Source organism: Pleurodeles waltl, chromosome 7 (genome assembly GCF_031143425.1).
Source record: "Pleurodeles waltl isolate 20211129_DDA chromosome 7, aPleWal1.hap1.20221129, whole genome shotgun sequence".
Classification (NCBI taxonomy): Eukaryota; Metazoa; Chordata; class Amphibia; order Caudata; family Salamandridae; genus Pleurodeles; species Pleurodeles waltl.
Window position 1 is genome coordinate 1,463,779,332 of NC_090446.1, and position 13,389 is coordinate 1,463,792,720.

A 13,389-nucleotide genomic window follows, 5' to 3' on the forward strand; every position below is an offset into this window, starting at 1 on the left:
CCCTAACGTGCCCTGGATCAAGAGCTAGGTTTATCTTAGTATTAGTTGATTATCACATACACTGGGTCATGACCAAAGCTGTGCATAATGTAACCACACTGGATGTAATACAATTCCTTAGGGAGTCCTTTTCCCGTGAAGGGATTCCTAGCACATTAGTAACGGATAATGGGGTGCAGTTTACTTCAAGCACCATGTTGGAATTTTTGACAGTCAGTGGAATAAAACATCACCGAACAGCATTATATAACCCAAGGGCAAATGGTCTCGTTGAAAGGGTAAACAGAATGGTCAAAGAATGTTTGCAGTTAGCCAGCGTATCTCGTGAGTCAGGAGAGGGTGCAATTGAACGTATGCTATGGTCTTACCATACCACACCCAATTTGGTCACAGGAGTATCCCCTTTCACGTCTCTCAAGGGTAGGCAACCAGGAACTAAGTTAAACCCGAATTGGTTGAAAGGAGGGGAGCCTGTCATAGTCCATCGCAAGGAAGTAATGACAAAAGTGGAAGAGAATCAGAGGAAGTACCAGGAATGGTACAATAACAAATTTGGTACTAAGAGCAAACAATGGGTGGTAGGACAATGGGTCAGGATAAAGCTTCCGGGTTCCACTCGAAGAGAAGGTAGTCGGTTCTCCAGACCTTTGAGAATATCTAAGGTACATAAGAATGTTGTAACTATGGAGGATGGCCGTGTGTGGAGTATGGACCGCTTGTCTGCCATCCAGATCGATCCAAGGAAGTCTGGAGAAGGGTTTGGTGAGGAGCAGCAGTGATCTTGGAAGTGTTCAAGTTCACTTTTCCCCTGTAGAAATTTTATTGATATTTCATAAGGAATGATATTCTACTTTTAACAATTGTATCTTAGCCACAACTCTAATCCTTCTTGGTGGGGAAGGGGAAGTGTTGTAATGTGTTGTTCAATTAACCCAATATATGTAACATAGTTCTTTTCCTAAATTAGGTACACTATTATTATTATTCTAATAATCTTATTTCCTATTTACTAAATCTGTGTAATCTACAGTGTAATTATACTAGTGAATTGGTGCATTCCAACCATTCCTATAGAATGTTGACGAATGGTACAATCTGGAGTGCACCTTAGAATGTTGGATGAAGAGAGTTGGTGGAAGCATGAGAGAGGGTGATAAGCAGTGAACTGTGAAGGTGTAATGCAAGGAGTTTACCAATAAACCTACGTTAATCATCTGGGCTACTGACTCTGATTACAACAAAACCTTTACCACAGAAGGCGGTTTGCCAAGACAAATGCAATGATAGTAAACAATATGAGGCTGATCTGCTGCATTCCACCTTTGCAGCTAGGAGTAATTGCAACACTTCCAACATGTCACCTATCGGCAGAGCAGCTCTTCAATGCAGTAAAGACACACATGGGTATTATTTACTCTCAAGGGCATACGTGCCCTTGGTAGCACACAAGTCTGCATTGGCTGGCTGGATAGATGTTTAAAAGCACCATAGGTGCAAGTGCACACACAGGCCTGCTACGACAGGCTGGATACAGGTTTAAAGCACCACAGGTGGTAGTGCTCACTCCGAGGCCTGCTATGACAGGCTGAATGCATATTTAAACACACCAAAAGGGCGAGTGCGCACACAGGTCTGCTAAGACAGACAAGTTACATGTTTAAAACACTTGTGGTGCTAGTGCGTGCACACAGGCCAGCACCACTTACATACATATTTGGAAAGGAGCACATAGAAAGCTGGCCCAGTGTGTCGTGGGCCCCTATTAGTGAGTGTTACTCTACCTAGACAGCCAAGGCTCTCTGTGGTAGCTGTGGTGAGCAGCCAAGACTTACCTAGAAGACATGTGAAGCACTTGCAATACCGCAGTAGTCAGACAATCACTTATCACACATGAAAGGAACCACACAGTGTTTCAAAAATAAAGGTACTTAATTATAGGCACACCTAACTAGATTACCATAGGTATACTTCCCTCTGGAAGTATAAACACAACAAATACACAGGTAAGTTACAAGGAATAGCGTAAATTAGCAAAGGCCCTATATGGGGGCCAAACCATATACTAAAAAAATGCAGTGCAAACGGGGGCCCCCCCACCTGAGTGTATGGTGGAGTTAGACAATCGCTGGGAGGGAACAGAACCCCCAAAAGTAGGTATTTAGAAGATCCCCAACGCTCAGGTGCAGAGAAGTAAGTTGTCCGGTTTTTCCATAGGATAACATGGGGACGCCGCTGTTCGAAATTGCAGAAGCAGGAAGGGACCCAGTGGAACCAAGGGTGGATTCTGGATGAAGAAGACCTGCAAAACAAGGAGACAGAGTCCAGTCCACGCAGCAGTGTCCAGGTGGTGCAGGAGCCAAAGTCCCCACTTCTGTACCTTAAGAGGGTTCCGAGCTGCAGAGGAGTTCCTGAAGTAGTCTACGAGCTGTCCCTCAACAGTCTCTGGATTGTAGATGGGTTAGTGATCAGGATGGCCACCATCCAGCACAAACAAATGCAAGAGGAGGTTTTGGAAGCTTTTGCAGAGCTCAGGAGGACCAGCAAGGTACTCCACCCTTGGAGCGGAGTCTGGGCTCACCCGCAGAAGACGGGAGGGCCAGTAGAAGCCATCAGTGCCCCCACAAGCAACCCACTTACAGCAGGCACAGTAAGTATCAGTGGGGCCCAGTCAGCACACTTGAAGGGTCCATGTCGCTGGAGCAGCAGAGAGGAGAGTGTTGTTGCAGAGGTAGAGTGCTGGGTCAAGGGCTACTTGGAGCCTGAAGAGCCCTCAGAGCAGGAGTCAACAAGCAGTGGTTGCTGCAACAGTCGAGGTGCACAGGGATTCTGTCCTGATGGAAGAGGGAAGCTCACAGTCTCCAACGTTGGACAGAAAGCAGAGAGGACCCAGGGGATCCCTCAGAACCACCACTTGTGTTGCAGAATCTTTGCAGATCCGGAGGACAGAAGATCCCACCAGCCGGTCGTAATTGCCTTAGGTGCCTGCGGACACAGGGAAGTGACTCCTTCACTTCGAGGAGATTCCTTTTTGCAGCTTGGTGCAGCTACAGCCTTGACAACCATGGAGGATGCACAGCCGTAGAAATGTTGCAGATTGCTGACAGGAACCGCAGAAACAATGTTGCAAGGAAAAGTCTTCTCAGGCATTGCAGTCTTGTTCAGTTCTTGTGTTGCCCAGCAGCAGTTCCAGAGTCCAGGAGAAGAAGAGGTCTTTGCAGAAGAATCCTGATAGAATCTTGCACAACGAATCTGGGGACCAACCCTCAAGGGAGACCCTAAGTGACCCAAAAAGGGGGTTTGGTCATTCTCTGGAGTGACCACCTATCAGGAAGGGTTTCTGAAGTCAGGTACTTGGCCTACCCAGTCAGATGCTCCCAGAGGTCTCTGCACATCTTGTTTTCAAGATGTCAGAATCAAGTGGCCACCTGGAGGAGCTCTGGGCACCACCCCAGGGTAGTGCTGGACAGTAGAGTGGACATTCCCTTTTCCTTTGTGTGTTTTGCGCCAGAGTAGGGAACCCGGGACTGGTGCAAACCGTATTATACAAGGAGGGCACCAAATGTGCCCTTCAAACAGAAACGTAGGCTACCGATCCGCAGCCCTGTGTAAGGAAATGCCTCCTTGGTATGGTTACCCCCTGACTTTTTGCCTTTGCTGATGCTATGTTTTGAATTTAAAGTATGCTGAGGCCTGCTAACCAGGCCCCAGCACCAGTGTTCTTTCCCTAACCTGTACTTTTGTATCCACAATTGGCACACCCTGGCATCCAGGCAAGTCCCTTGTAACTGGTACCCCTGGTACCAAGGGCCCTGATGCCAGGGAAGGTTTCTAAGGGCTGCAGCATATCTTATGCCACCCTGGGGACCCCTCACTCAGCACAGACACACTGCTTGCCAGCTTGTGTGTGCTGGTGAGGACAAAACGAGTAAGTCAACATGGCACTCCCCTCAGGGTGCCATGCCAACCTCACACTGCCTATGCAGTATAGATAAGTCACCCCTCTAGCAGGCCTTACAGCCCTAAGGCAGGGTGCACTATACCATAGGTGAGGGCACCAGTGCATGAGCACTGTGCCCCTACAGTGTCTAAGCCAAACCTTAGACATTGTAAGTGCAGGGTAGCCATAAGAGTATAAGGTCTGGGAGTCTGTCAAACACGAACTCCACAGCACCATAATGGCTACACTGAAAACTGGGAAGTTTGGTATCAAACTTCTCAGCACAATAAATGCACACTGATGCCAGTGTACATTTTATTGTAAAATACACCCCAGAGGGCACCTTAGAGGTGCCCCCTGAAACTTTAACCAACTACCTGTGTAGGCTGACTGGTTCTAGCAGCCTGCCACACTCGAGACATGTTGCTGGCCCCATGGGGAGAGTGCCTTTGTCACTCTGAGGCCAGTAACAAAGCCTGCACTGGGTGGAGATGCTAACACCTCCCCCAGGCAGGAGCTGTAACACCTGGCGGTGAGCCTCAAAGGCTCACCCCCTTTGTTCCAGCACCGCAGGGCACTCCAGCTAGTGGAGGTACCCACCCCCTCCAGCCACGGCCCCACTTTTGCCGGCAAGGCCGGGGGAAATAATGAGAATAACAAGGAGTCGTCACTGGCCAGTCAGGACAGCCCCTAAGGTGTCCTGAGCTGAAGTGATTCCAACTTTTAGAAATCCTCCATCTTGCAGATGGAGGATTCCCCCAATAGGATTAGGGATGTGGCCCCCTCCCCTTGGGAGGAGACACAAAGAGGGTGTACCCACCCTCAGGGCTAGTAGCCATTGGCTACTAACCCCCCAGACCTAAACACGCCCTTAAATTTAGTATTTAAGGGCTTCCCTGAACCTAAGAATTTAGATTCCTGCAACTACAAGAAGAAGAGGACTGCTGAGCTGAAAGACCCCTGCAGAAGAAGAAAAGAAGACACCAACTGCTTTGGCCCCAGTCCTACCGGCCTGTCTCCTGCCTTCTAAAGAAAACTGCTCCAGCGACGCTTTCCCCAGGACCAGTGACCTCTGAATCCTCTGAGGACTGCCCTGCTTCAAGAGGAACAAGAAACTCCTGAGGACAGCGGCCCTATCCAAAAAGACTGCAACTTTGTTTCAGAGGAGCAGATTTAAAGACCCCTGCAATCCCCGCAAGAAGCGTGAGACTTGCAACACTGCACCTGGCGACCCCGACTCGACTGGTGAAGAAACAACGCTTCAGGGAGGACCCTCCGGCGACTCCAAGACTGAGTAACCAAAGTTGTCCCCCCTGAGCCCTCACAGCGACGCCTGCAGAGGGAATCCCAAGGCTCCCCCTGACCGCGACTGCCTGACTCTAAAATCCTGACGGCTGGAAAAGACCCTGCACCCGCAGCCCCCAGCACCTGAAGGATCGGAACTCCAGTGGAGGAGTGACCCCCAGGAGGCCCTCTCCCTTGCCCAGGTGGTGGCTACCCCGAGGAGCCTCCCCCTTGCCTGCCTGCACAGCTGAAGAGACCCCTTGGTCTCCCATTGACTCCCATTGGAAACCCGACGCTAGTTTGCACACTGCACCCGGCCGCCCCCGCGCTGCGGAGGGTGTACTTTTTGTGTGGACTTGTGTCCCCCCCCGGTGCCCTACAAAAACCCCCCTGGTCTGCCCTCCGAAGACGCGGGTACTTACCTGCTGGCAGACTGGAACCGGGGCACCCCCTTCTCTCCATTGAAGCCTGTGTGTTTTGGCACCTCTTTGACCTCTGCACCTGACCGGCCCTGAGCTGCTGGTGTGGTAACTTTGGGGTTGCTCTGAACCCCCAACGGTGGGCTACCTTGGACCCAAATCTGAACCCTGTAGGTGGGTTACTTACCTGCAAGAACTAACAATACTTTACCTCCCCCAGGAACTGTGAAAATTGCACTGTGTCCACTTTTAAAACAGCTATTTGTGTTTTATGTGAAAAGTATTTGTGCTACTGTAATTATTCAAAGTTCCTAAAGTACTTACCTGCAATACCTTTCAAATGAGATATTACATGTAGAATTTGAACCTGTGGTTCTTAAAAATAAACTAAGAAAATATATTCTTCTATAACAAAAACCTATTGGCTTGGAATTGTCTCCGAGTGTGTGTTCCTCATTTATTGCCTGTGTGTATGTACAACAAATGCTTAACACTACTCTTTTGATAAGCCTACTGCTCGACCACACTACCACAAAATAGAGCATTAGTATCTCTTTTTGCCACTATCTTACCTCTAAGGGGAACCCTTGGACTCTGTGCATGCTATTCCTTACTTTGAAATAGCACATACAGAGCCAACTTCCTACACCCTGTAACACCTATTTTCTAAGGAGGGGAGGTTGCACCCCTCTCCTATAGGAAATCCTTTGTTCTGCTGTCCCCTGCTTGAGGTGGTCAAGCAGGATGAGGAGGTGTCTGAGGGACAGCAGCAGTGCGGGCTGCCCGCAGACCCCGGAAGTCTGGCAGGAGCCGAACTGGGGGGTCCTCTAAAGAACCCCCGGAGTGCATGGAATCATGCCACCAATACTGGAATCAGTACTGGTGTATGATTCTGACATGTTTGATAACAAACATGCCCAGGTTTAGAGTTATCATGTATCTAAACCACAGCCAGTACATAGCTAAAATGGATTTACCGCACTTACAAAGTATAGGGAATTGGAGTTCGCAGGGGCACCTGCTCATGCAGGGGTGCCTACAAACACAGGGGACCTGCACCCTGCCCTTTGGGCTAAAAGGGCCTACCACAGGGGTGTCTTACAGTGACCTTGTAGTGACCAGCAGTGGAAGAGGGCATGAACCTTTTCACACAGGCTGTAAATGACAGGCTAGCAGACAGTTTGAATGGGCTCCTGCGGGTGGCATAGTACATGCTGCAGGACATGGGGGGGAGGGCTGATGTACCAATGCCCTGGGTACTTAAGTACCATATACTAGGCGCTTACAGGGTTACACCAGTTTGGCAATTGCTGGGTGTAAAAAGTACCAAAGCAACTAAATTTGGAGGAGAGAGCACAATCACTGGGACCCTGGTTAGCAGGATCCCAGTGAAACAGTCTAAGCACACTGAAATCAGGCAAAAAGTGGGGGTAACCATGCCAGGAAGAGGGGACTTTGCTACAGCACATGTACACTTTCACACTGTACTTACAGTGGGAAAGTGCCCAGACCATAAGGCCACTAAGGGGGAAATCAGCAAAACCTACTAGAAAAAGCAAAAATGTTTGGGGAAACACCACCTCAACATCTCAGATCTAGCAATGCCCTGCTGCTACCACTTTTCCTGTTGCATCTAAGCACTTGCTTTCCTTATCAGGAGGAGGCGAGTCTTCAGTACTCTGGGAAGCTGTCCTCTTCCTTGCAGTTGTTGCCACAAGGGATTCAGTTGCTGGGTGCCTCCTGCTATTAAGTGGGTCAGTGAGGGAAGGTTTGTACTTCCTCTCAATGTGTGGCGTAAGGACTCTAGTCTTGACTGGGTCTTTAAAGATCTCTGTGGAGAATTTGTTCAGTACCTACCTATGATTGAGTCCATGCACAGAGTGCTCGGTCTTAGTGTCTCAATGAGAAAATCTGTTTCAACCTCCATAGTGTGCATTTGTACTTTAGGATGTTTAGCAGCTCGCTGAATGGCACTATGGTAGGAGGAGGCATGATCTGGAGGTGATGCCTTGGCTGGTACTGAGATTTCAATGTCTGGATCTGGCAGTACGACATCATATCCATCCCAAGGATCGGGAATTTGGAAAGGGTCTCCATGTGAGTCTGCCTCCTGTGCAAAATGACTAGGGTTCACTGTGTCTGCATCATCTGAGAGAATGGATGATGGTGACAGAGGCTGTGGAGGGAGTGTGATGTTGAGTGACATAGGGCTAATGGCCTTATGGTCCACAGTTTTCCTTTTATGGAAGAAGTTGTGCGAGGTCAATACTCAGTCTTGTTCGTCTATGGGCCTTCTCAAGCGAATGTTCATCCTCCATGGAGCATTTCTTGTGCGTGAGGTCTTGAAGATTTTCAAACACGTTTCACTCTGTATCTGAGGTTATCCTACTTTTCTTGGGTGCCATGTCTTTCTCAGTTTGTTTCTTCCTATGCTCCTGGAACAGAGGTCAACACCAGAACCCGAAGGCTGTGGTGCACCTAGGCGATGGTGAGTGGGCTGAGGAGGCAGCCTTTTGGTGTAAGAGGGGGCCTGTGATCTTTGGTACTCAAGCCCTGGGCACTGCGTCATGGGCCCTAGCTCGGATGCCGGTTGTCCCTATGGAGGTTCCATTGTCAACTTAGCTGGCTCATCTTCCTTGTCATGTTGACTGGACTCAGAAGTGACAGTGCGAACTGCATAGGATGGCAGACGCTCCTATTAGAACGTTGCCTTAGTCGCCCATCAGCAGCAGTTGTTCTTAGTCTGTCAAGATTTCAGCTTCCGCCACCATCGCCATATTATGAGCTAGGCATTGGTCACGCCTGGAGCGCAAGGTATTTTTAGTCTTGAACGAGCAGCAGGCTGTATAGTCCAGTGACAAGCAGAGGTTGCCAACATCCTGGTTGTCAGAGTAGGCTTGTTTTGTCCTACACTGAGGGCATTTTCTGAAAAGCCTTTTTTTTTTTTTTTACCTCCCATCACCCAGAGCCAACCATTCTCAGTGGAACCTGGAAGGTGCTCTGGTGCTGAAGCTGACCAGAGAAGAACGTTTGCTGAAATCTAAATCAGACGGCTGACGATGACAAGGTTGGATTAGTCGGGTAGAATCTGCTATGAGACTGTTAGGTGTCCGTAGGCAGCAAAGGCGTTGAAGATGCACAGAGTTCTGGCACAATCCATCCAAACCCAATGGTGAAAAAAAATCAATCTTACAATGGAGCCCGTAAACATGCGCATTCTCTCATGTCGGCAAAAAAGACACTTCTTTGAGAAAAACAAGTTGTAGAGTCCGAGAACAACACTAGATTGCTGGAGTGCGCACAGCATGAGTATATGGAGCCAACATATGCTACAATGATGGGAAATAAAGGCACTCATGATGTAAAATGTACCCATTGATTATGTATTCAACATGATGTATTGACTCCTGGTGTGAAGCCATAAGCAGTAACCACCTATATTCACCAGGTAAAGGACACAGAAGAACATTCTACCTTAAAAATGGTGCAATATAATTATCTTAGACAAACATATTTAAAGAAGCTAGAATTTTGTTTTCGAAATGGGACAAAGAAAATCATTCACACTAAATTTCCCTTTTAGCATAATTCACCTTAATAATGAGATCAGAGACACTGTCATATATTTGACAATTGGAATCACTTAATTACAAAATGTCTTATTACAGTCTGTTATTCTGACAGTACATGCCCATGTCCGGTAAGGATGGCTGTAAATATTACCTGAATATTTGTACCAAGGGGGCTCTACCACAGATTCTGTGGTGGACTCAGCAGCATCATCATTAGCAGGCTCTGATTTGGGCTCCATCATGGCCTCATTTTCTTGATTAGGGGTCTCTGCCTCTGACTTCGGTGAGGCTGTCAGATCTATTAAAGACCTGAAAACCAAAAATAAAAGACAACAGTTGAGGACCTACTTTCAGCACTCGGGAGTCTGTGAGCTAGGCGGATCACGAGATAACTGATACCAATGTTTCTCTGGCAGTTACACAGTTGACTCAAACCATCTTCTGAGCTGTCCTTTTCCACCCCATACTGCCAGCACATGGGCCGGAAGGGTGCTATCTGGTTTTACTAGTTGATCTATGTAGGAAGTTGGCTCTGTATGTGCTATTTCAAAGTAAGGAATAGCATGCACAGAGTTCAAGGGTTCCCCTTAGAGGTAAAATAGTGGTAAAAAATAGATAATACTAATGCTCTATTTTGTGGTAGTGTGGTCGAGCAGTAGGCTTATCCAAGGAGTAGTGTTAAGCATTTGTTGCACATACACATAGACAATAAATGAGGTACACACACTCAGAGACAAATCCAGCCAATAGGTTTTTATATAGAAAAATATATTTTCTTAGTTTATTTTAAGAACCACAGGTTCAAATTCTACATGTAATATCTCATTCGAAAGGTATTGCAGGTAAGTACTTTAGGAACTTCAAATCATCAAAATTGCATGTATACTTTTCAAGTTATTCACAAATAGCTGTTTTAAAAGTGGACACTTAGTGCAATTTTCACAGTTCCTAGGGGAGGTAAGTATTTGTTAGGTTAACCAGGTAAGTAAGACACTTACAGGGCTTAGTTCTTGGTCCAAGGTAGCCCACCGTTGGGGGTTCAGAGCAACCCCAAAGTCACCACACCAGCAGCTCAGGGCCGGTCAGGTGCAGAGTTCAAAGTGGTGCCCAAAACACATAGGCTAGAATGGAGAGAAGGGGGTGCCCCGGTTCCGGTCTGCTTGCAGGTAAGTACCCGCGTCTTCGGAGGGCAGACCAGGGGGGTTTTGTAGGGCACCGGGGGGGACACAAGCCCACACAGAAATTTCACCCTCAGCAGCGCGGGGGCGGCCGGGTGCAGTGTAGAAACAAGCGTCGGGTTTGTAATGGAAGTCAATGGGAGATCTAGGGATCTCTTCAGTGCTGCAGGCAGGCAAGGGGGGGGTTCCTCGGGGAAACCTCCACTTGGTCAAGGGAGAGGGACTCCTGGGGGTCACTCCTCCAGTGAAAGTCCGGTCCTTCAGGTCCTGGGGGCTGCGGGTGCAGGGTCTCTCCCAGGTGTCGGGACTTAGGATTCAAAGAGTCGCGGTCAGGGGAAGCCTCGGGATTCCCTCTGCAGGCGGCGCTGTGGGGGCTCAGGGGGGACAGGTTTTTGTACTCACAGTCTTACAGTAGTCCTGGGGTCCCTCCTGAGGTGTTGGATCGCCACCAGCCGAGTCGGGGTCGCCGGGTGCAGTGTTGCAAGTCTCACGCCTTTTGCGGGGAGCTTGCAGGGTTCTTTAAAGCTGCTGGAAACAAAGTTGCAGCTTTTCTTGGAGCAGGTCCGCTGTCCTCGGGAGTTTCTTGTCTTTTCGAAGCAGGGGCAGTCCTCAGAGGATGTCGAGGTCGCTGGTCCCTTTGGAAGGCGTCGCTGGAGCAGGATCTTTGGAAGGCAGGAGACAGGCCGGTGAGTTTCTGGAGCCAAGGCAGTTGTCGTCTTCTGGTCTTCCTCTGCAGGGGTTTTTCAGCTAGGCAGTCCTTCTTCTTGTAGTTGCAGGAATCTAATTTTCTAGGGTTCAGGGTAGCCCTTAAATACTAAATTTAAGGGCGTGTTTAGGTCTGGGGGGTTAGTAGCCAATGGCTACTAGCCCTGAGGGTGGGTACACCCTCTTTGTGCCTCCTCCCAAGGGGAGGGGGTCACAATCCTAACCCTATTGGGGGAATCCTCCATCTGCAAGATGGAGGATTTCTAAAAGTCAGAGTCACCTCAGCTCAGGACACCTTAGGGGCTGTCCTGACTGGCCAGTGACTCCTCCTTGTTGCTTTCTTTGTTCCCTCCAGCCTTGCCGCCAAAAGTGGGGGCCGTGGCCGGAGGGGGCGGGCAACTCCACTAAGCTGGAGTGCCCTGCTGGGCTGTGACAAAGGGGTGAGCCTTTGAGGCTCACCGCCAGGTGTCACAGCTCCTGCCTGGGGGAGGTGTTAGCATCTCCACCCAGTGCAGGCTTTGTTACTGGCCTCAGAGTGACAAAGGCACTCTCCCCATGGGGCCAGCAACATGTCTCTGGTGTGGCAGGCTGCTGGAACTAGTCAGCCTACACAGACAGTCGGTTAAGTTTCAGGGGGCACCTCTAAGGTGCCCTCTGGGGTGTATTTTACAATAAAATGTACACTGGTATCAGTGTGCATTTATTGTGCTGAGAAGTTTGATACCAAACTTCCCAGTTTTCAGTGTAGCCATTATGGTGCTGTGGAGTTCGTGTTTGACAGACTCCCAGACCATATACTCTTATGGCTACCCTGCACTTACAATGTCTAAGGTTTTGTTTAGACACTGTAGGGGTACCATGCTCATGCACTGGTACCCTCACCTATGGTATAGTGCACCCTGCCTCAGGGCTGTAAGGCCTGCTAGAGGGGTGTCTTACCTATACTGCATAGGCAGTGAGAGGCTGGCATGGCACCCTGAGGGGAGTGCCATGTCAACTTACTCGTTTTGTCCTCACTAGCACACACAAGCTGGTAAGCAGTGTGTCTGTGCTGAGTGAGAGGTCTCCAGGGTGGCATAAGACATGCTGCAGCCCTTAGAGACCTTCCTTGGCATCAGGGCCCTTGGTACTAGAAGTACCAGTTACAAGGGACTTATCTGGATGCCAGGGTCTGCCAATTGTGGATACAAAAGTACAGGTTAGGGAAAGAACACTGGTGCTGGGGCCTGGTTAGCAGGCCTCAGCACACTTTCAATTGTAAACATAGCATCAGCAAAGGCAAAAAGTCAGGGGGCAACCATGCCAAGGAGGCATTTCCTTACAATCTACCTCTGCTTTTTATGCCATCACCCCCAGACACTGTAGTCTAACTCCATAACAAACAGACGCGTTTAGCACCTTTGAGAAACACTCCACCTACTGCTGTTTCTCAAAGATGGGAATTTTTCAAACAGCATACCTCAAAGGTGAACCCCCAAAGAATGGTTTTCTTCAGGAGGAAGAGTGTTTCTAGGCACAACCTTTGCATACACCACTTTGGGTGCCACCAAGTGTAGGAAGCTGGCCTGGTGTGTGGTGAGCACCTATGGTGTTATCAGCTTACACCATGTCCAGATCCCCTATTAGATTAGTGAAGCGTACGCAATGTCTAGGAAGCCAGGGCTCTCTAGAGGTAGCAGTGGATGAGCAGCCAAGACTTATCTAGGAGATATGCAAAGCGTATGCAATACCACTATAGTAACAGAGCCCTTACACCACTGGTCTCCAAACTTTTAACCCCTACTGTGCCCTGGACGAGGTGATCTCGTCCAGGGCACCAGTTCCCGGGTGCCTTGGACGAGATCACCTCGTCCTGCGCCCAGACCTGGGGGGAGCGCTAGCCCTCCCCCCCCTGTGCTCAAAAGGCTGGGATGGAAGGGGAAGCCCTTCCCCTTCCACCCCCACCCACCCTCTCCCCCCCCCCCCCCTGTGATGTCAGCACGCGATCGCGCGCTGATTTGTCACAGGGCCTTCTCCCATCGCGCGGGAAGCTCAGCTTTCTCTTTCGATCGCGTGTGGGAGGCCCAGAGAGTCTTCAAAGGGAAGGAAATGTATTTCCTTCCCTTTGAAGTCTCTGAGCGTTTCAAAAGCCGGATTGCTTGCAATCCGGCTTTTGAAACGCCCACTAGACACCAGGGATTTTCTTTTTTTGTGAAACTGGCATGAGGGGAGCGACCCCTTGGGCAAGGGTCGCTCCCAATGGGAGGCATTTTTTTGGAAGGCCTTTTCTGCCCCTCCCCGCCCCTGAAGGCAGA

The 13,389-nt window shown here is 49.3% G+C and overlaps 1 protein-coding gene across 2 annotated transcripts in view; it reads right to left on the reverse strand.

The window, feature by feature from the left end:
* KMT2B (lysine methyltransferase 2B) overlaps positions 1-13,389 on the reverse strand; it is a 728,361-nt gene that overhangs the window by 133,255 nt on the left and 581,717 nt on the right. For both annotated transcript variants that reach the window (XM_069201148.1, XM_069201147.1), the window contains exon 29: positions 9,364-9,521. In XM_069201148.1, the coding sequence (XP_069057249.1) occupies positions 9,364-9,521 (158 nt within the window). The remainder of the gene's footprint in view (positions 1-9,363; positions 9,522-13,389) is intronic.